This window comes from Erpetoichthys calabaricus, chromosome 3 (assembly GCF_900747795.2).
Source record: "Erpetoichthys calabaricus chromosome 3, fErpCal1.3, whole genome shotgun sequence".
Lineage (NCBI taxonomy): Eukaryota > Metazoa > Chordata > Cladistia > Polypteriformes > Polypteridae > Erpetoichthys > Erpetoichthys calabaricus.
In genome coordinates this window covers 301,705,415-301,729,260 of record NC_041396.2, presented here as the reverse complement: position 1 = coordinate 301,729,260, position 23,846 = coordinate 301,705,415, and the positions used below count along the sequence as shown (strand labels likewise).

Below are 23,846 nucleotides of genomic sequence, written 5' to 3'. Positions count from 1 at the left end.
AGGCAAGCCACCCGTAAGGGAGCGGTTGCAGCGTTTGCGTATAAATGTCTAAACAAAATAGACGATCCCTATTACTATTCTGAAAAACAAAAACAAAACTTCTAATTGGTAGTTTTTGTGGAAACCCCTCCTTTTTGAAGTCAGGCACTTCAGTCCGCTCTTTCTCGAGGACCCCTGTGCTGCTGCGTGGCACGCGAGACTTAAAGAAAAAAGACCGTTAGATGCTCGGAGGGGCAAATTGCTAAATATTATTAATGGTTTTAATTTATATGAAGAGACTCCTTAACTCCCTTTTTTCCTCTTTCGCTTGTATTTCTTTCTTCTTGTGTTTTCTGTTTAATTACAAAATTGTTGAAATATGGAAATTATATTTTGCTGTATTTTTGTATATATGTTTTGTTCTATTTTATATTTTATGTATACATTGTACTTTTGCAATTCATGAATAAACTAAAATATTAATTAAAAAAAGATGCTCGGCGGGGCTGGTGATGTTGAGTTTGAATGAGTTTGAGGCATAGCAGCACCCGGTTAATCCAATTCTGGGGTGGATGCTTATATTGCGTTCTGGTGCTGTAGGTTTTGGCTTTTGACGTCTTATCTTACCAGCCTCTTACACTCACGTGAATTTTCCAATGTATTTTTGGGATAAACGCAAGGTAGAGATGGACCGACGGAGCCCCGTTAAGTTTCTTCCTGACTGTGCCGAAAAAGATGTGAGACTTTGAAAACAGTGACATCTGGTGGGGTACAGAATTATTGCAGCTATTATCTCGATCAGCCAGTGGAGACAACAATGTATCACTCAGTGGAGATGCACACATAGGGGCTCTTGCTTAAGTTTCAATCTGACAGGTGTACTAAAAGCCAACGAAGCTACACGTGTTCATTTTGATTTTATGAAAATCATGTCGTCATTAAAATGCTGCAATAAATTTACATGATAGATAGATAGATAGATAGATAGATAGATGGATAGATAGATAGATGTGAATGGCACTATATAATAGATATACAGAACTTTATTTGTCCCCTAGATGGAATTTGGTTTTTACAGAAACCCAATAAATAAATAGATAGATAAATACAGTGTATCCAGAAAGTATTCCCAGTGCATCACTTTTTCCACATTTTGTTATGTTACAGCCTTATTCCAAAATGGATTCAATTCATTTTTTCCCTCAGAATTCTACACACAACACCCCATAATGACAACGTGAAAAAAGTTTACTTGAGATTTTTGCACATTTATTAAAATAAAAAAAATGAGAAAACACATGTACATAAGTATTCACAGCCTTTGCCATGAAGCTCCAAATTGAGCTCAGGTGCATCCTGTTTCCCCTGATCATCCTTGAGATGTTTCTGCAGCTTCATTGGAGTCCACCTGTGGTAAATGCAGTTGACTGGACATGATTTGGAAAGGCACACACCTGTCTATAGAAGGTCCCACAGTTGACAGTTCATGTCAGAGCACAAACCAAGCATGAAGTCAAAGGAATTGTCTGTAGACCTCCGAGACAGGATTGTCTCGAGGCACAAATCTGGGGAAGGTTACAGAAAAATTTCTGCTGCTTTGAAGGTCCCAATGAGCACAGTGGCCTCCATCATCCGTAAGTGGAAGAAGTTCGAAACCACCAGGACTCTTCCTAGAGCTGGCCGGCCATCTAAACTGAGCAATCGGGGGAGAAGGGCCTTAGTCAGGGAGGTGACCAAGAACCTGATGGTCACTCTGTCAGAGCTCCAGAGGTCCTCTGTGGAGAGAGGAGAACCTTCCAGAAGGACAGCCATCTCTGCAGCAATCCACCAATCAGGCCTGTATGGTAGAGTGGCCAGACGGAAGCCACTCCTTAGTAAAAGGCACATGGCAGCCCGCCTGGAGTTTGCCAAAAGGCACCTGAAGGACTCTCAGACCACGAGAAAGAAAATTCTCTGGTCTGATGAGACAAAGATTGAACTCTTTGGTGTGAATGCCAGGCGTCACGTTTGGAGGAAACCAGGCACCGCTCATCACCAGGCCAATACCATCCCTACAGTGAAGTATGGTGGTGGCAGCATCATGCTGTGGGGACTGGGAGACTAGTCAGGATAAAGGGAAACTTTTTTCACGTTGTCATTATGGGGTGTTGTGTGTAGAATTTTGAGGAAAAAAATGAATCTAATCCATTCTGGAATAAGGCTGTAACATAACAAAATGTGGAAAAAGTGATGCGCTGTGAATACTTTCCGGATGCACTGTATATACACGTACACTATTATCTGAACACACACTAGAATGACTAGAAATGAATTAAATGAAAAAGAAAGAAAAACTTCGGACTTGGCAGTCAGTCACAGTCACACTGAGGTGCTATAAAGACATATTGTCATCAGTATGAAGGCACCCTAGTCGTGTTCATTAAAACACTTTTGCTGAATAATTCATTGGCTGCAAGTCCTCACTGTAGGTGTGTCAGAGAGAGGATTGGCTCAGACACAAGAAGAGGGTGATGGTGCGAGGAACCTCCTCAGAATTGGCTGATGTTAAGAGTGGTGACCAGCAGGGGGCAGTGCTGGGGGTGCTGCTATTTTTAATAAATATACATAATTTGGATATGAATAGAAGTAACTTCTTCTTCTTTCGGCTGCTCCCGTTAGGGGTTGCCACAGCGGATCATCTTCTTCCATATCTTTCTGTCCTCGTCATCTTGTTCTGTTACACCCATCACCTGCATGTCTTCTCTCACCACATCCATAAACCTCCCCTTAGGCCTTCCTCTTCTCCTCTTACCTGGCAGCTCTATCCTTAGCAGCTTTCTCCCATTATAGCCAGCATAAGAAAGGGCTCAGAGCCGATCCCTGATGTAATCCCACCTCCATCACTCCTACCGCAGACCTCACCACAGTCACACTTCATATCCTGTACAACTCTTACGTACTTCTCTGCCACTCCCGACTTCCTCATACAATATCACAGCTCCTCTCTCCTCACCCTGTCATATACTTTCTTCAGGTCCACAAAGATGCAATGCAACTCCTTCTGGCCTTCTCTAAACTTCTCCATCAACATCCTCAGAGCAAACATCTCATCTGTGGTGCTCTTTCTTGGCATGAAACCATCCTGCTGCTCACTAATCATCACCTCACTTCTTAACTGAGCTTCCACTACTCTTTCCCATAACTTCATGCTGTGGCTCATCTATTTTATCCCCCTGTAGTTACTACAGTCCTGCACATCCCCCTTATTCTTAAATATCAGCACCAGTACACTTCTTCTCCACTCCTTAGGCATCCTCTCACTTTCCAAGATTCTGCTTAAAAACTCTACTGCCATCTCTCCTAAACACCTCCATGCTTCCACAGGTTTGTCATCTGGACCAACAGCCTGTTCATCGCTGTTCTTACTTTCTCCTTGCTAATCTGTTGCACGTCCTGATTCACTATCTCCATATCATCCAACCTCTTCTCTCTCTCGTTCTCTTCATTCATCAGCCTCTCAAAGTACTTTTTCCATCTTCTCATCACACTCTCCTCGCTTGTGAGTACGTTTCCATCTTTATCCTTTATCACCCTAACCTGTTGCTCATCTTTCCCAGCTAGGCCCCTCTGTAGCCCACTGGTCCTTTTCTCCCTCCTTAGTGTCCAACCTCTCATACAACTCATCATACGCTTTTTCTTTAGCCTTCACCACCTCTCTCTTCACCTTGCTCCTTATCTCCTTGTACTCTTGTCTACTTTCCTCATCTCTCTGACTATCCCACTTCTTCTTTGCCATCCTCTTCCTCTGTATACTCTCCTGTACCTCCCCATTCCACCACCAAGTTTCCTTTTCCTCCTTCCTCTGTCCAGATGTCATGCCAAGCACCCTTCTTGCTGTCACCCTTACTACATCTACTATAGTTTCCCAGCTGTCTGGTAACACTGGTCAACAAGCTGGTTAAGTTTGCAGATGATACCAAGATAGGTGAATTGGCAGATAATCAAGAATCCTTTGAATCATCACAGAAGGACTTGGACAGCACACAGGCTTGGGCAGAATTTGGGAATAAATGAAATGTAATGTTAATAAAGTATTACATGTAGGAAATAAAAATGTGAGGTCTGAATACACAATGGGAGGTCTGAAAATCAAGAGCCCACCTTATGAGAAGGACTTAGGAGTCGTAGAGGACTATCAGACAGACAGTGATCAGAAGCCATTAAGAAGGCTAACAGAATGTCAGGTTATATAGCTCCTTGATGTGTGGAGTACAAGTCACAGGAGGTTCTGCTCAAGCTTTATAACACACTGGTAAGGCCTCATCTGGAGTCCTGGGGTCAGTTGTGGTCTCCAGGTTTAGGTCTGAATACACAATGGGAGGTCTGAACATTGAGAGCCCAACTTATGAGGACTTAGGAGTCGTAGAGGACTATCAGACAGACAGTGATCAGAAGCTATTAAGAAGGCTAACAGAATGTCAGGTTATATAGCGTCTTAATGTGTGGAGTACGTCACAGGAGGTTCTGCTCAAGCTTTATAACACACTGGTGAGGCCTCATCTGGAGTCCTGTGGTCAGTTTATGACTCCATAAAGACACAGCAGCACTGGAGGAAGTTCAGAGAAGAGTGACGAGGCTGATTGAGAGCTACAGAGGGTGAGTTATGAAGATTAAAAGAGATGAGCCTTTACAGTGATGAAGAGGAGACCTGACTGAAGTGTTCAAAATGATGAAGGGAATTAGTGCAGTGGATCAGATGGTGACTTTAAAATGAGTTCATCAAGATCACGGGGACACAGCTGGGAACTTTTGAAGGGGAAATTTCACACAAACCTTAGGAAGTTCTTCTTCACACAGAGGACCACAGACACGTGGAATGAATGACCAAGTAGTGTGGTGGACAGGAGGACTGCAGGGATCTTCAGAACTCAGCTTGATGTTATTTTGGAGGAGTTAAGCAGATAGGAACGTCGAGCGTTGGTTGGCTGAGTGGCCTGTTCTCGTGCTTTTAATAAGTCAGACAGTCTCACTTAACCTACAAGCAGAAGTCATGTAATGTCACATCCGCTTTACAGTCGTTAAAGGTTTTCTGTTGCTAAACTGACTTGACAATGCTGTTGCTGAAGAAAAAAATCCAAAAGGAGCATTTGCAGAAGGAGATTCCAATAAATCTCACTTTTTTAATAAAACTTTTATTAAAACCAGAAGCAGTAATACAAGCATTCACGCCCGTGTCATTCCTGAAGTTCCTCATGCAGCATTCTACTTTTAGTCACAGAGTTCAGTGGTGGGCACTGCCCTCTCCCACCCCGCTCTGTGAGGGGCCTCCTGGCAGGGATTCATGGAGTTTGGTGCTGCTGGGTGCTGCCTTATGCCCAGGTGGCATGAGGTAAAGCTGTGGTGGCTGTCACAGTGCATTTTATTGCTGATTCTGCTGGTGAGCCGAGGCTTTTTTCTGGAGGGGGGCTGAAAAAAAGGAGACTAAAATGGCGCTCCAAACTCAAAGCTTACAGTCTGATGCACCCAGCAGGCGCGTGCCGGTAGCTGCCAAGGAGGTGAAGTGTACAAGGTGGCCACCTTATCGTGCAGGTCCAGGGAATCCCAGCCCGGCATGGCTATTACTCCTCGTCTGCATCCGAAGTTCTCTTCTTCGGGTTCTGGAAGCATCCCAGTAGGTACCGGTGCAGCGTGTGCTGAAGATGCTGCCGACTGCGCTCAGACTGCAGGGCGTGGCCTTCATCAGGGTAGACCTGGGAGAGGGGCGGAGCTTTGAAATCCTGTTGGGAGGGACAGACAGACAGGCATGCAGGCGGACATTCCGACATGCACTCACCTGCAGGGTGTAGTTGGCCTCCACCAGGATGAGATGGTGCAGGAGCTCAGCGCTGTGCTGGAAATGCACTTTGGCTGCAAGAGAAAAAGAAATGATGACCAGGGGCTCAGTATGGAAGAATGGAATGGGTAGGTAGTGATGTCTCCTGCGGGGCTGCCTGTCAGAAACCCACTAAAGCAGTGGTTTTTTGGCCATGCCCCACCTAGGCCTCTCTAAAATCATGATGTCCCCCACTGTAACATATACCTTATTCTTATTATTACCTATTCAAAAAGTGAACTCCTACTCATGTGGAGGAAGCCCAAAATGTCATTAATTTGGTCTAAACAAGCTTCCAAAGAGCATGGAAACAAAAGTGGGAAAGGATAGCACAGTATACAAAGTTAGTGTCTGTTATACCTACATTGTTAACACTCTTTAATTTAATATTGTTTTTATCAGTATGCTGCTGCTGAAATATGTGAATTTCCCCTTGGGATTAATAAAGTATCTATCTATCTATCTATCTATTATATAGTGCCGTTCATATCTATCTATCTATCTATCTATCTATCTATCTATCTATCTACTGCCAAAGAAATCACTAAGAAATTGTTAAAAATATATAGATAATATGAAGTAATATGAAAATACAGCAAATACAGTGTTGAAAACATTTAATAAGAGACGTGATATTCATAAAGGGTGGCGCAGTGGGTGGCGCTGCTGCCTCGCAGTAAGGAGACCTGTGGTTCTCTTCCTGGGTCCTCCCTGCGTGGAGTTTGCATGTTCTCCCAGTGTCTGCATGGGTTTCCTCCCACAGTCCAAAGACATGCAGGTTAGGTGCATTGGTGGTCCTAAATTGTCCCTAGTGTGTGCTTGGTGTAATTCTTTCTTTGCATTTACTGTATATAGCGCTTTTCTCACTACTCAAAGTGCTCAGCAATTGCAGGTTAAGGGCCTTGCATAAGGGCCCAACAGAGCAGAGTCCCTTTTGGCATCTTATGGGATTCGAACCGGCAACCTTCCGATTGCCAGTGCAGATCGCTAGCCTCAGAGCCACCACTCAGCCACTTTGGTGTGTGTGTGTGCCCTGCGGTGGGCTGGCGTCCTGCCCGGGGTTTGTTTCCTGCCTTGCACCCTGTGTTGGCTGGAATTGGCTCCAGCAGACTCCCGTGACCCTGTAGTTAGGATTGAGTGGGTTGGATAATGGATGCATGGATAATATAATATAATAATATAAGGGCAGCACGGTGGCGCAGTGGGTAGCGCTGCTGCCTCGCAGTTGGGAGACCTGTGGACCTGGGTTCACTTCCAGGGTCCTCCCTGCGTAGAGTTTGCATGTTCTCCCCGTGTCTGCGTGGGTTTCCTCCCACAGTCCAAAGACATGCAGATTAGGTGGATTGGCGATTATAAATTGGCCCTAGTGTGTGTGTGTGTGGGTGTGTTTGTGTGTGTCCTACGGTGGGTTGGCACCCTGCCTGGGATTGGTTCCTGCCTTGTGCCCTGTGTTGGCTGGGATTGGCTCCAGCAGACCCCTGTGACCCTGTGTTCGGATTCAGCGGGTTGGAAAATGGATGGATGGCTGGATAATAATATAATATAAAAGCAATTTTAACTAATCATTAAATTAGGTCCAAAATAAAGAGAAATCCAGGGTTCACTTCCCAGGGCCTCCCTTCGTAGAGTTTGTATGTTCTCCCCGTGTCTGCGTGGGTTTTCTCCCACAGTCCAAAGACATGCAGGTTAGGTGCACTGGTGATCCTAAATTGTCCCTTGTGTGTGTGCTGGGTGTTTTTGCCCCGTGGTGAGCTGGCGCCCTGCCCGGGGTTTGTTTCCTACCTTGCGCCCTGTGTTGGCTGGGATTGGCTCCAGCAGACCCCTGTGACCCTATAGTTAGGATATAGCGGGTTGGATAATGCATGGATATTCATAAATATAAAACAACGTTAATGACAGCTTTATCTGTAATATTTTGATCATTTTATATTTTTGTTATATTGCAAAATTTTATAATCATTGTTACAATTCATATTATTTTAATGGTAAAAATGATTTCTAAGTAAAAAAACCCAATCCGGTTGTAAAATCATAAATTAAAGAGTTCTTCACTATCCCTTCTGTGTTTATATAAATATATAAATGTCTCTGTAAAAAAATCAAAATAAAAATTATTTGTTTATTTTTTCTATCATTTTTAAGAGTGAATATCTGTTTTCTCATTTTATAAATTGTTTAACGTACCCAAATTCTCGAATTGCCCCCCTAAAAAATCAAATTGCACCCCACGTTGGGAATCACCGTGCTAAAGCAACATGGAGCTTCCAACAAGATAAGCGGGTGACATAGTGCTGCATTAAAACTCCACAAGGAAACTACTGAACCTACGGTGGCATGTAAAGGTCTAGGCCCCCCGTGCTGAAAATGCCAGTTACTGTGAAACAGTTCAGTGGGCAGAAGATGAACGGACCACCAAAAGGCATGAAATTTAAGAGGACACATTTCTTTAAGGGCGGCAGTGGTAGCGTTGCTGCCTCGTAGTAAGTAGACCTGTGCTTCGCTTCCCGGGTCCTCCCTGCGTGGAGTTTGCATGTTCTCCCCGTGTCTGTGTGGGTTTCCTCCCACAGTCCAAAGACATACAGGTTAGGTGCATTGGCGATTCTGAATATTGTCCCTTGTGTGTGCGCCCTGTGGTGGGCTGGCGCCCTGCCCGGGGTTTGTTCCTGCCTTGCTTCCTGTGCTGGCTGGGATTGGCTCCAGCAGACCTCCATGACCCTGTAGTTAGGATATAGCGGGTTGGAAAAATGACTGACTGACATTTCTTTAATATTTTAAGCAAGATTATAATTTTTATTTCCATCCTTCACAGGCACAAAATGCCAAAAAATAAATGAAAAGGGCCTGAAGCCAAAGTTTGGGCCCGCACCATGGCCCGCTTTGGTGAGTCTCACAGCTTGTAAAACACTTTTTGTCACCAGCTAAGACTCTTCCAGGTCTCACTTGGGATCTTTCCACCCATTCGTCCTTCCAAAAGGCTCCTAATAACTTGCCTGCACTGCTCTCTCTCTTTTGGGACCTCCACTGATTTTCGGGGGGGTCTGTGAGGGTCATGGCAAACCTGTCACCCTGCGCCTCTGGAGGGATTTCACTGTAGACTGTGATGTGAGTTTCAGCTCCTTATCGTGTCCTCTATTTAGCTTCTTCTTCTTCACAGACGGCGTGATGTTTGCTACTCTTTCTTTGACTCCATTCGCCCCTCTACCACTGACGTGCCCCCCCCCTGTGCCACTGGCTGCCACACAAGCCCAAAGCTGATCGATCCACCGCCATGTTTAATAGTCAGATACGTGGTCTTCTCCCAGACTTCAGCCCCCTATTTTTTCTCCCAAGACACCTTTGCACGTGGTGGCCATGAAGTTCTGTTATGATCTCAACGGGCCACAGGACTCGTTTCCTGAATGCGTCAGATGTGTTTTGATGTTCAGGCGCTGAATTTTATGGTGAGGACACAGGAAAGATTTTCTCCTGCTGACTCCACCATGGAGGTCCTATGTGTTGAGGTGGACCACCACTCCAGGGTCGGCTAAATCTTCCTGAAGGTCTTTTGCCATCAAACGTCGGTTTTTATTTGCTTTTCTACCAATCCAGGGAGCAGCTCTGTCCAAAAGTTTTCTTGGTCTTCCAGACCTCCTCCATTCCTGTTAGCTGCCATTTCGTAATAACATTACAAACTGAGGACACGGCCACCTGACCACGCTTTGCTGTCGCCTCCTTCTGCTTTGTGGCCATCAATTCTTTGATTTTTCAGAGATGCCATGCAGCAGCTTAGAGGAGCCCATGGCTGCGGATTGTTGGGATGGCTTGAGGGGCCTGAGAATTTCTACAGCTTTGACATTTGCACCACGATGACTGTGAACAAGCCGTAGTGCTGATGGGCTGATGGACCACCTTGGGAAAAGTCATCTGAGACCTCAAATATCTCCTTTCATTTTATCACTGTGCAATTATACAAAACAAAAACAATACACCGATCTGGCATAAAATGCTGAAAAGAAGATGTTCTTTTGGTGATCGGCTCATCTTCTGCTCACTTTAACATAGTGGCAGACATTTTAAACAAGGGGGGCCCAAACTTTTGCACGCCACTCTACATGTCTGTACGCTAATGTGAGATACTCAGTTGACCAGCACCTGAAGTCAGAATTTCAATGGACTCTGGTTATGTGAGGACCCTATAAACCAAAACGCTTGGTTACAAGTGGTGCCCCCCTGTGTTCACTCTGAGAACTGCACTTACCTGTGAATGCTTAGTCTTGCGTGGCCAGAATTCACGTCTGGGGACAACCCGTTAAAAAGCGTGTAGTGAACAGCGGAGAAATCTGCCACTGTAAAGGCTCCGCCCACGGGGGTGTGTGTGTGCTTGTTCCTTAAAGCCCCACCCCTAATTTCTCTAGTCCATGCATTTTAAAACACTGCCGGGGTTTCAGCTGACGCTGAGGGAAAATTAAAAGCTAAAATTGCTGTCATCCATGGAGGAGCTCAGTAGCACAAGGGAACTGAAGCTTCATAATTCATCTGCATGTTGTAACGAGTGCTGCTACACTGGAGACAGACAGACAGACAGACGCGCAGACCACCACAGCTACCGTCTCTCTCTGCCATGATATCTTTCTGTCAATTTCAACTATTGCTCCACCACTGCACCGGGGGTCCATCATGAGTGCTGTAGCTCTCTAGGGACCCAAGTTGTCCTTCCTATTTGGAATCATCCTTTGGGTGCAAAGTGGTGTGGTAGAGGATTGTATGCCCATTTCACCGCCAAGCAAACAAACCTTTGCACGGGCCCAGCTTCATTGCTGCATTGTCGAGGTGCCCCCATAAGTAGGCAACATGACTTGTTATGTGACACTTCTTAAAATTTAGGTGCCTAATTACCACCTTGGGGTTTATGGTAGGCCTTCCTATCCTATTGGCTTTCTTGCCACCCATTTTTCTCAAGGCTGTGCCCACACTTGCTGCTGCTTCACCACACTGATGTGGCATTTGCCAGCTTTTGCTGTGAACGTCCTCAGAGTTAAAACCCACCGTCTGCTGTGCCATGGACCAGAAGGAAGTGCTCGCCTTTCAGCTTGTGCGCTTCTCCCAGCAGAGATGTTGCCTGTGTGATTAAAAAAAAAAACAAAAAAACAGAAGAGGGGCAAATGTGAGCTCTGATGGGCACGGCCAGCTAGTGGGCACCCGTGGCGACACTTACTGCGTACAGGCTCTCCTCCTTGGAAGGCAGTCCGAGATAGCGTTCTGAAAAGGCTGCAGCTGTAAAAGGCACAGAAGAAGGACAGGCGTGTCGTTATTCTTGTGGGTCTTTATTGCCCACCAAGAGACCCTCTTTGGTCTTCACCCGCAACCCAATTACTCTCACTAATTCCTACCCCACCACGGAAACCTCAATCACCCCCTGTGGGCACTCAGTTGGCTCTCAGGTCTCAAGGCTAACACTTACCAGCACAAATGAAATTAAAAAACGGTAGCAGCTGGCAGGCTGAATGCCAGGATGCCAAGTCACAAAAAAAAAAATGGCTACTCACGAAATGTCATCCAGCTTTAGGGGCAACACACTACTCAGCATCTCTGGGAAGGTCTTTGCCAGGGTACTAGAATGGAGGGTCCATCTGTTGGTTCAGGAGGGACGATACAGATTGTTGTCCCAGTCGTGGTGCACTGGACCAGCTCTTTACCTTCCTTGTATGCCCAACCAGTCTACGTGTATTTTTATGGACTTGAAAAAATCGCTGCACAGGGTCCCTTAGTGTGTTTTTTTGGGGGGGGGGGGGTTACTTCAGGAATATGGGGTACTGGGCCTGCTGTTATGGGCTGTTTGGTCCCTGTCCAACTGGAGTGAGACTTTGGTTCACATTGGTGGCAGTAAGTCAGACTCGTTCCCAGTGTGTGGGGGGCACCACCACCTTTCATCGCCCAATCTGTTCCAAATTTTTCTGGACACAATATCTAGGTACAGCCAAGTACAGGGGCATCTCAATAAATTAGAATATCATCGAAAAGTTAATGTACAGTATTTTAATAATTTAATTCATATGATATAGATTCATTACACACAGAGTGATATATTTCAAGCGTTTATTTCTTTTCATTTTGCCGATTATGGCCTACAGGTAATGAAAACCCAAAATTTAGTATCTCAGAAAATTAGAATATTGTGACAAAGTTCAATCTTGTAGACTCCTGGTGTGACACTCCACTCACCTGCAAAGGGGCCCTGAGCCTTGAAATGGTCTCTCAGTCTGCTTCAGTAGGCCACACAATCAGACTGCTGACTTGACGGTTGTCCAAAAGACAGTCATTGAGACCCTCACTCCACAAGGAGGGGACGCCACAAAAGGTCACTGCTAAAGAAGCTGGCTGTTCAGAGTGACGTATCCAAGCAGATTAATGGAAAGTGGAGAGGAAGGAAAAAATGTGACAGCAGAAAAAGGAGCACAAGCAACGGGGATAAGAGGATTGTGAAGAGTTTGGGGCAATGACGAGAAGTGGACTGCGGCTGGAGTCAGTGCTTCAAGAGCCACCACACACAGACAGATGTGTGTATCGGGGATGTGGGCTACAACTGTCACAGCATTCCTGGTGTCAACCACAGACAATGTCAGAAGTGTCTTACCTGGAGAACACGGACTGGACTGTTAACAGCTCGGTGGTCCAAAGTCCTCTCTTCAGATCCATTTGGAAATCAGGGTCGGTCCCAGAGTCTGGAGGAAGAGTGGAGAGGCACAGAATCCAAGTTGCTTGAGGTCCAGTGTGAAGTTTCCACAGTCGGTAAAGATTTGGGACGCCATGTCATATGCTGGTGTTGGTCCACTGTGTTTTATTTATCAAGTCCAAAGTCAGTGCAGCCAGCCATCTACCAGGACATTTGAGAGCACTTCATGTGCACCGCTGCTGATGAGCTTTATGGAGATGCTGATTTCACTTTCCGGCAGGACTTGGCACCTGCCCACACTGCCAAAAGTACCAACACCTGGTTTAATGACCATGGTGTGTATCACTGGGCTTGATTGGCCAGCAAACTCACCTGACCTAAACTGCACAGAGAATCTGTCAAGAGGAAGATGAGAGACAGCAGAGCCAACAATGCAGACGAGCTGAAGGCCGCGATCAAAGCATCCTGGGTTTCCATAACACCTCAGCAGTGCCACAGGCTGATCGCCTCCATGCCAGTCATTCATGCCAAAGGAGCCCCGACCAAGTATTGAGTGCCTACATGGACAGACTCTTCAGTAGGCCAACATTTCTGGATTAAAAATCATTTTTTTTTATTGGTCTTATGTAATATTCTAATTTTCTGAGATACTGAATTTTACGTTTTCATTACCTGTAGGCCATAATCGGCAAAATGAAAAGAAAGAAATGGTGAGGTGTCCCGGGCACGTCTAACCGGGAGGAGGCCCCGGAGAAGACCCAGGACACGCTGGAAGGACTATGTCTCTCGGCTGACCTGGGAACGCCTTGCGATTCTCCCGGAAGAGCTAGAAGAAGCGGCCGGGGAGAGGGAAGTCTGGGCATCTCTGCTCAAGCTGCTGCCCCCGCGACCCGACCTCAGATAAGCGGAAGAGAATGGATGGATGGATGGATGAATAAACGCTTGAAATATATCACTCTGTGTGTAATCTATATACAACTGGTCGACTGACAACCGTCTCCCCGCCATTTTGGAATGCAGGGCAGGTGCTGCCATCTATCGGCAGCAAAAAGAATTTTAAGTGAAATCTCTACGTGCTGTGAGTTCTCTATGTAATAAATTTAATAAGTTATAGCGTAATGAAAATTGCATAATTAGATCTGGACCACCCTGTATAGAAAAGAGAACTACCACTGACTCACTTATCACGAAATCTCCCGAAGCATGAGGACCTGGGACTTGAAATTTGGAATGTAGGTTACCCTTGGGCCCATAGGTGCTCGCTAAAAAACGGTTTTTGTGGTCCAAGCGCAAAATTTCTTATAGTTTTTTTAGACCCGTTTATATGTCTGTCCACTTTTCACGAGAGAACTAGTTAACGGATTTAGATCGGGTTTATTTCTATAATTTTCTGGAACATTCCGTTGATTTTGTGACTCTCTCATCGTGCTAAGTATCAGAGTTCATTTGCGGTACTGATGTATTAGCGCGAATCCGAGAGAAGCTCATTGGGCTGCGGGGAAGGGGGCGGGGCCCTCCTCACTCACACGTCTGCCTCGGGGCGTAACCTTAACTCCGCTTAGTTAGCGAACGAGAGAACTCCTCCACGGATTTAGATCTTTTTTCTTCTATAATTTTCTGGAACATTCCGTTGATTTTGTGACTTTCTCATCGTGCTAAGTATCAGAGTTCATTTGCGGTACCGATGTATTATAGTGCGAATCCGAGAGACACTGATCAGGCTGCGGGGCCCTCCTCACTCACACGTCTGCCTCGGGGCGTAACCTTAACTCCGCTTAGTTAGCGAACGAGAGAACTCCTCCACGGATTTAGATCTTTTTTCTTCTATAATTTTCTGGAACATTCCGTTGATTTTGTGACTTTCTCATCGTGCTAAGTATCAGAGTTCATTTGCGGTACCGATGTATTATAGTGCAAATCCGAGAGAGACTGATCAGGCTGCGGGGCCCTCCTCACTCACACGTCTGCCTCGGGGCGTAACCTTAACTCCGCTTAGTTAGCGAACGAGAGAACTCCTCCACGGATTTAGATCTTTTTTCTTCTATAATTTGCTGGAACATTCCAGTTGATTTTGCGACTTCTCTCATCAACACTAAGAATCAAGAGTTCGCTTGCGGGAGCGATATATTCGCACTAATCCGAGAGAGAGGCTGCGGGCCGAGGGGAGGGCGAAGAATGACGTCAGGAGTAGAGAGCTGGGCGGGGCCTCTTCACTGTCCTGTGGGCGGAGCCGCAGGGGATGGCTAGTGAATGTATATAATATTAGGGGGCTCTGGCCCCCTGTTCGCTTCACTCGCCAACCCCTAGGCAGGCACTACGTGCTAGCCACTTCACGGATCTGGGAAGTGGATGTCAAATTTAAACAGATTGTTATTTTCATGGAAATTGTTACAAATGCATAATAAAACTAATCATTTTACATGACAGCGAGTAATTAACCATAGTAAAAAATAGTCAAACGTAATAATTTGAAAGAAAATGTTGCGTTAGAGGTATTTGTTGTGTTATACTTTTTCGTTTTGTTTGGCTTTGAAATTAACACGCAAATATTTTTTAAACTTACACTTGTACTGTAAAACTTCAGTAAGAACAATATTTGGAATTCACGTTTCGTCAATATCGCTTTGAATTTTGATTCCGTGTTTGGAGTTTCAACGTGACAACCAGGGCCGGATTTTCCTATAGGCTAACTAAGCTTCAGCCTAGGGCCTCAAGATCAAGAGGGGCCTACATTCAAATTGTTAGCAAAATTTTATTATCTCTCATGTAATTTACAAACTTAAAAATGGAAGGTGAAAGGGCCTCATAAGTGGAATAGCCTAGGGCCTCTTTTCATATAAATCCGGCCCTGGTGACAACGCAACGTATAACTGCCCGTGAGTGGATTTCGTTTCTTTCTCTCTTATAAATAAACCGACTTTTTCGAATGTTTGTCCTGGTGATTTGTTAATTGTCATTACAAAAGCTATTCTCACGGGAAACTGTAAACGTTTTAATACGACTGGCATATCACGATCTCCTTTGGTGTCTAATGTTAGATGTACTACATTACCTTTCTTGTTGCCTGTTAAAATTTGACATGTCAGAATTGTTTGACCAATTTTGAATATAGTCATCCCTCACCTATTGCGGGGGTTACGTGCCAGAGCCCCCCGCGATAGGTGAAAATCTGCAAAGTAGCGACCTTATATTTATTTTATTATTTATATATATTTTAAGGCTTTATAAACCCTTCCCACACTCTTGTAGCAATGCTACTTTATAAGAACTGCATCTCCCAGCAGTCCTTGCAGGGGCTGCTGGGGTCAAAGGTGGTCAAAGGAGGTTTAAAAGAGGGCAGAGGGCAAAAGGAAAGAAAAAAAGGTTTGTTTTGTTCGGTGCGTTGTGTGTTGCGTTTATCTGTCGTGCTGCCTGCTGTTATTGGAACTCTAATTAATCATTGTGTCCTGGACTGTATTTGTTTGTTGGGGTCTGGATCGTCTGTCTACCTGTGCACTGAGGACTGTGTTGGATTCATTGGTTTTCCGGAAGAGTGGAGCGCTCCTGAACCATCCATCTGATTTCATCCTTTCAGTAACTACCGGTAGGACTGTGTTTTTCCTTCACCCTTTCAACCTACAGATCGCTGTCACTTCCCATTTTTCATCCGGATTGATTTTCATGGACTTTGCTGTGTGGTGTTTGTGTGTATATATGTTAAATGTAATATCGCCGAAGGGGTCAGGGGTGGTATTACTGTTTTCATTTAGGTAATTGTGTGTCATTATACTCTTAATTGTTTGCTGTTCCCATTTTGCTTTATTGGTCTCTGTTGTGAGTGTGTGTGGGTCGATCCAAGGCTGGGGACGTTCCTGGGATCTCTTATATTAAAATAAATAAATCACCGTCAGCCTGGATGGTGTGAATCTTAGCGGCCCCTGACCGCTACACTCTTATAAACCTTACCGCCTTATCACGTCCACTTACAACTCGTTTTGCGCCCTGGTTAAAGGACACTGCGGCCGCAGATCTTATATTCTTTTCCTCCTTTGTAAATAAAAAGAACCGTGGACTCATTGATGCCGTAATGGCGTTCTGCAGCGGTGTAGCTGTTCCCTTCCTTCAACATATCCAAACCTTTTACCTGTTCGGCAATCGTTAGCGTCTTCCGTTGGCGCTTGGGCACGGCCCCTGAAGCAGTAGCAGGAGCAGATCGTTTTGGAGCCATAACGAAGGGCTTGACTACGCACAAAGATAAACACAAAAGAGCACAAAAGTTAACTCTTTACGCAGTGAAACACGTTGATGCTGAGTGAGCAAGATGAGACTTCCTGGTTAACGCAGCGGAATCGAATTCGGCGCACCGTCGCTGAGCCAATCAGTACACAGGAACTTAACTGCGTGCTCTGATTGGGTAGCTTCTCAGCCATCCGCCAATAGCGTCCCATGTATGAAATCAACTGGGCAAATCAACTGAGGTAGCATGTGCCAGAAGTAAAAAAGACCCATTGTCCGCAGAAACCCACGAAGCAGCGAAAAATCCACGTTATATATGTAGATATGCTTACATATAAAATCCGCGATAGAGTGAAGCTGCGAATGTCGAAGCACGATATAGCAAGGGATTACTGTACAACTAATCTTGTCCTATTGCATAGCCCATCACTCAGACATAAATTACGTGATGACATTACGATACGTCCTTCTTTCTACAGTAATTCGGCTGGTGGCCTACCGCACGGTGTTAACAGTTGTAGATATTGTTCATGATATTGTAAGTTGACGTTTTCATCTTCTGCACCATCACCACCAACTGTTTCAGCAGAGTCTATTGATACGCATTTAACCAATTTGCCATGTAACCAATCGACAGTTTTCACATTCATTTTTTTGACTTCATCGTTTCTCGGTGCTAGGATTGCCCGTGCACTCATTTCTTCTGTTGATAACCCTTTGGGATGAAATTCTTCAATAAGATTTGGACATCATAAGTCTTCTTTGATTGGGAACTTAAAAGTGAGGAAAACGTAAAAATTGTGAGTGCAGGAACTGTGATGACAAAAGCATTCACACGAATGAGAGGTGAGAGGACCGCGGGCGAGGGCCGTGAACCGTAAATGGTGGGGAGGAGGGCGGGACTTTAAAAAATCTCTTGGCAGAAGTCTCGTCTCGTCTCAGGATTTTCTTTTATAATAGAGAGATATGAGTTTCACTCTTTGAATTGCATTACTGAAATAAATTAACTTTTCGAAGATTCTAATTTATTGAGATGCACCTGTAGTGGAGGGGATCCAGTTTGGTGACCCCCCCCCAGATCACGTCTCAGCTTTTTGCAGATTGGCTTCATCAGGTGGTCACTGGGATGATTAAGCAGTCAGCACCTTCAAGCCTGAGCTGGTGGATGGAGTGCACCTTCTCCAGATTGAGCATGAGGTGCTACCTCAGTCAGAGGAGTTTAAGTATATTGGAGTCTTCTTCACGAGATTGACAGGAGGGATGCCGGGGGACGTCAGTAGTCATTTGGACGAGAGAGAGAGCCGAGCCAACAGGCAAACCTCTCGACTCACCAGTCGATCTACATTCCTACTCTCAACTATGGCCACCAGCTTTGGGTAGTGAGTTAATGAGCTAGAGTGTGGATACAAGTGACAGAAATGAGCCTCCTTCTCAGGGGGTCTTGGGTTCATCCTTAAAGATAAGAGTGAGGAGTGCGGATGTCCAGGAGGGGCTCAAATTGGAGCCGCAGCTCCTCTGTATCCAAAGGAGTCGACCGAGGTTGTTGGGGCATTTGATGAGGATGCCTCCAGACCACCTATACCAGGTGTTTTGGGCATGTCCAACCAGGACACGCTGGCTTGAGAACACTTCTGTATTCCTCTGGAGGAGTTGGAGGAAGTGGCAGGGAAAAAGAACGTCTGGGCATCTTTTCATAGACTGCTGCCATTGCAACCCAGACTGGATAAGCTGTAGAAAATACATGGAGGGATGGAACTCACCATAGAGTCTGAAGTCAACAATTGGTGCCACGGCCACCACGCACCGAAACTGCTGCGCTGTCGTTGCCAGCATCTTGAGAGCCAAATAGCCACCGTAGGCCTGGAAAGCAAAGAGGAAGAGTTCTGCTTAGCCTGCCGTAGGTGATCATGGCTGCAGAGCGACCACAAGCAGCACTGGTCTCCAGGCAGAGGTGGACACATGCAGGCCCCTTGGCTGGCTGGCACATTCAGGCAGTGCAGGCTGGCTCAGAAATGCATCGCAAGCAGAGGCCACGCCAAGTGCTGGGCCCATCCTAACTTGACTCAGGGTTGCGGAAATTTAGGAAATGAAATACCTTCCCATACAGGGCGATCCTCCTCCGGTCGACGTAGGGCTGCTGTAACAACCACCTGCCACAAGGGAGCGCACAGACATTAGGTGGGGGTCGGCCCTGGGGGTCTGCTTTTCACCTTCAGAGTGGAGTTGCAGGGGTGAGCCGATGGGCCTGGGGTGAAGGTGCCCAGATCGACTCTAAGGGGGGGTTGAGCCGTGCTTGCTTGGGGCACTGCCCCGCCCTCCCCACTTCATAATAAAAGCCACACCTACATAAACGCTACACGGACCTAAGGAGGCCCAGCCGTCTGACAAGAGTTGTGGAAGCCGTATAGACAGACACACAGACGTCCCCTCACATAGACACACACACACGTACACACACATGCACATGCACAGATGGCAGCGCAGAAAGCACACAAACCAACAGAAGCTCCAGTGCCCCTTGGGTCTGCCGGTCTCGCCCTCTTTCCTTCTGCTTTGTCCTACTGCCTGGCCTTCCTCCCAGCTCCGGACTCAACTGGTTCTTCTCAATGAGTGGTCCTATGCCTGTGGTCACAGGTCATTGGAGCAGGTAACTCGGTGGTGCTACTGCAGCTTCCCTGAGTCTTTGCAGATAGGAGCCATGGCTCTCCCTACACTTGGCACTTTCTATAGCACCCTACTACTACAAACTGGAAGTGTTACCCTACTCTATGAACCACGAGAGTGCCCAAACTCCGGCTTTAACTTACCCCAGTGCCATCATGTGGTCCTTGACTTCCAAGGATCCCAGCTTCTGGTGGATCTCATGCTGGAGCTTCTGGCCCCGATTACCACCACCTCGGCCATCCAGTTGGGCCACTACTACGCCTGCCGAGCTGGACAGAGCTGTGGTCCAGTCGAGCTGGAAGTGGTCAGTGACAGACTGGCTTCCTGGTGTCCCATCACTGGGGAAAAGCAACAGAGAGACAGACCGGTGAGGAAGTTCTCACTATCATGTTTTTGTAAACGTTTCCCAAATAATGTTACAATCATATTCAGTGTTTCTGGATCTTTCCTGATCTTTTCAAGCTGTTTTCTTGAATACCGTTTCCCAAATTGGTGACCTTTCCATGTTTTGCCTTTAATGTGCATATTTCCTGAAATTTTCCGATGTAATTCCCTGATTGTTCTTTTGAACACATTCCTTATTTTTCTTAAGCCTTCCTTATTTCTCTTTATTCTTTTCATTCCTGCCCCTCCAGTCCACATGTGATGAAGACCATGGAGAGGCTGCTGCTTCACCACCTTAGGCCACAGGTTCAACACGCCCTCGACCCTCTGCAGTTTGCATATCAGGAGAAGGTGGGAGCGGAGGATGCCATCATCTATATGCTACACCGATTCCTCTCTCACTTGGACAGAGGCAGTGGTGCTGTAAGAATTATGTTTTTAGACTTCTCTAGCGCCTTCAACACAATCCAACCTCTGCTCCTTAGGGACAAGCTGACAGAGATGGGATTAGATTCATACCTGGTGGCATGGATCATGGACTATCTTAAAGACAGACCTCAGTATGTGCGTCTTGGGAACTGCACGTCTGACATTGTGGTCAGCAACACAGGAGCGCCACAGGGGACTGTACTTTCTCCGGTCCTGTTCAGCCTATATACATCAGACTTCCAATACAACTTGGTGTCCTGCCACGTGCAAAAGTTTGCTGATGACACTGCTATCGTGGGCTGTATCAGGAGTGGGCTGGAGGAGGAGTATAGGGACCTAATCAATGACTTTGTTAAATGGTGCGACTCAAACCACCTACACCTGAACACCAGCAAAACCAAGGAGCTGGTGGTGGATTTTAGGAGGCCCAGGCCCCTCATGGACCCTGTGATCATCAAAGGTGACTGTGTGCAGATGATGCAGACCTATAAATATCTGGGAGTGCAGCTGGATGATAAATTAGACTGGACTGCCAATACTGATGCTCTGTGTAAGAAAGGACAGAGCCGACTATACTTCCTTAGAAGGCTGGCGTCCTTCAACATCTGCAATAAGATGCTACAGATGTTCTATCAGACGGTTGTGGTGAGCGCCCTCTTCTACGCGGTGGTGTGCTGGGGAGGCAGCATTAAGAAGAAAGACGCCTCACGCCTGGACAAACTGGTGAGGAAGGCAGACTCTATTGTTGGCATGGAGCTGGACAGTTTGACATCTGTGGCAGAGCGACGGGCGCTCAACAGGCTCCTGTCAATCATGGAGAATCCACCGCATCCACTGAACAGGATCATCTCCAGATAGAGGAGCAGCTTCAGAGACAGACTGTTGTCACCGTCCTGCTCCACTGACAGACTGAGGAGATCATTCCTCTACCACACTATGTGACTCTTCAATTCCACTCGGGGGGTTATTGTCTGTTTTTTCACCTGCATTATTATTATTATCAATCTTTAATTTAATATTATTTATTGTAACAGTATACTGCTGCTGGATAATGTGAATTTCCCATTGGGATGAATAAAGTAAGTATCTATCTATCTATCTATCTATCTATCTATCTATCTATCTATCTATCTATCTATCTATCTATCTATCTATCTATCTATCTATCTATCTATCTATCTATCTGATCTTTCCCAACTTTTCTGTTTTATCCCCTATTCCAATGTTTGCGAATTTATCCTAAAATTTCAAAATGTTTTCTAAACTTATAGCAGGACCCTTTCCTGCTGAATATGATTCTTCCAGATCTTTAATGATTTCTTCCTATGTTCTCCCTTATTTAGCCCTGCTAGTTCGCATGTTTCCCACCATTTATTCAAGTTTCCTAACCCCATACCTTTCTTGCCACTTCCCAATTTCCCCAATACCATACATTCCTACTATTTTTTCAGTTTTCCTAATTCCACACATTTCTCCCCATATTCTCAGTTTTCCTTGGTCCATACATTTCCTGTCATTTCTCCAATTTCCCTAATCTCATGCTTCTCTCCCCATTTTCCTATTTGTCCCGCCTTTTTCCAAATTTCCCCAATCCCATACATTTCTATGCTTTTACTTTTTATGTTTGTAAACATTTTTCTGTCATTTTCCAAATTTCAATAATTTCTCACAATTTTTCTTAATTCCATATATTTTCTGCCACTTTTTCACTTTTTCCAAATCCTTACATGTCTTACCCTTTCCTCAATTTTTTCTGTCTCTGGGCATTTCCTGTGTGGGACATGGCCGGCCTTTTATCCCGGCCAATACCCCCAGGCCGCCAGGTGGAGCCCTGCCTGCAACATAGAGGTGCCCAGAGTTCCAGCAGGGCATCATGGACAGTGGAGTTTTTCATCACAGCCCTGCTGGATACAATGGGAACCTCCAGGGGACGCTGCAGGAAGGCCCATAGACTTTGGTTTCACCTATAACCCGGAAGTGCGTCTTAGTCACGGCGACAGAGCGAATGACACACTTCCGGGTTGAAGAAAAGGAGCTTTTATCTGACCCGGAAGTGTTCACAGTCACATGGACAGAGACAGGCGAAACACTTCCGGGTCGCGGACTATATAAAGGACTGTGAGAGGCCAGAGCGTCAAGCTGAGCTGGGTGGAAGGGTGACGTGTCTAAAAGTGGAGAATTGTGATTATTATAGTGATTGATTATTGATTTATGAGTATTGTGGAATGGAGGGTGCTTTGTGCACTGTTTATTGTTCAAATAAATTATATTTGGACTTTTACCTGGTGTCTGGAGTCAAGTTCAAGAGGACGACAACGCCCTTTATCTGTCACACCTGCCATTTTCTCTATTTTGAATTCTCTAATTGCATAATGTCTCACCATTTTCTCAGTTCCCTACATTTCCCAGCTTTTACTCAGTTTTCCTATTTCAATACATTTCCCACCATTTTCTTGATTTTCGGTATTCCATACATCCAGCCATCCATCCATTTTCCAACCCGCTGAATCCGAACACAGGGTCACGGGGGTCTGCTGGAGCCAATCCCAGCCAACACAGGGCACAAGGCAGGGAACCAATCCCGGGCAGGGTGCCAACCCACCGCTGTATTCCATACATTTCCCACCTTTTACTCAAGTTTCCAAATTCCATACATTTGTTACTATTTTTTCCATTTTCTTATTTCCACACATTTCCCACCATTTTCTCAATTCCACACTGTTGTGGTGTGAATTTTTGCATACAACTTCATAAATATTTTGTATGTCTTTATTTGTAACTTAGGCAAAGCAAATGTAATATTAGTGTTTTATTAGTGAGAAGCATTCATGTTTAACCCCCTAGGACTAAGTCAGGATAGTGAATTTTATGACATGGTTTGTGCCTCAAACCAGTTTGGCCAGTGATTCTCTGCAGGACTCTTTCAGTCAACCCCAACAAGAAAGCCAGACCACCAAGCTGGCAAGATGGTTTTGGGGGGTGGCAGGTGTGAAGGTATTCTCTGTCCTCACTGGTCTGAAGTATGGCTGTTTGGGATTGGCTCATATCAGAAGGCCTCAAGTACCATGACACCCTATTGGCTGTAGGGTTTGGACAGAGAATCTACCCATTTGCTTGCTTTACCTCACTCTCTCTCTCTGACCAACTGATGAAAGACCATCTCACAAACCATGAACTGAAAAGGGCAACACAATGAAGAGCACAGCTCGGCAGCCATATTGAGACGGGCGTGCGGCCTGTTCTGGAGAAAGCTGACCACCAATGAGGACTTAATTACAAGTCTGTGTGCCGCCTGAAACTACACATCAGCACTTATCAGGTTGTATGATTGCCAGTATTCACTTGTACTTTGCCTATTGTTATTATTTACGAATATTATCAATAATACATTATTTAAATTGTAACTTAACTCCTGCTTGTCTTTTGCTACACCTAATTGCCTGAGGTTATACATATAGAAGGGAAGGTGGGGAGATGTTATATACTATAATATTTTATAAACAGTGGTAAGTCTGTGAGATTTGAGGCATCCTGACAAAGGCTACTGCGGTGGGTTGGCACCCTGCCCGGGATTGGTTCCTGCCTTGTGCCCTGTGTTGGCTGGGATTGGCTCCAGCAGACCCCCGTGACCCTGTGTTTGGATTCAGCGGGTTGGAAAATGGATGGATAATA

General features: G+C 45.6%; 1 protein-coding gene across 4 annotated transcripts in view; it reads right to left on the bottom strand.

The window, feature by feature from the left end:
- Window positions 1-5,136: 5,136 nt before the first annotated feature.
- The window catches only part of LOC114649582 (inactive dipeptidyl peptidase 10), a 101,402-nt gene continuing 82,692 nt past the window's right edge, over window positions 5,137-23,846 (bottom strand). For 2 of the 4 annotated variants that reach the window (XM_051925049.1, XM_051925050.1), the window contains exons 20-26: window positions 19,505-19,699; window positions 18,793-18,847; window positions 18,458-18,557; window positions 11,025-11,083; window positions 10,856-10,928; window positions 5,792-5,865; window positions 5,137-5,735 (exon numbers count right to left, since the gene is read on the bottom strand). In XM_051925049.1, coding sequence (XP_051781009.1) covers window positions 5,577-5,735; window positions 5,792-5,865; window positions 10,856-10,928; window positions 11,025-11,083; window positions 18,458-18,557; window positions 18,793-18,847; window positions 19,505-19,699 — 715 coding nt within the window. In that variant the 3' untranslated portion in view covers window positions 5,137-5,576. The remainder of the gene's footprint in view (window positions 5,736-5,791; window positions 5,866-10,855; window positions 10,929-11,024; window positions 11,084-18,457; window positions 18,558-18,792; window positions 18,848-19,504; window positions 19,700-23,846) is intronic. The other 2 variants (XM_051925051.1, XR_007934488.1) reach the window with 2 other exon arrangements.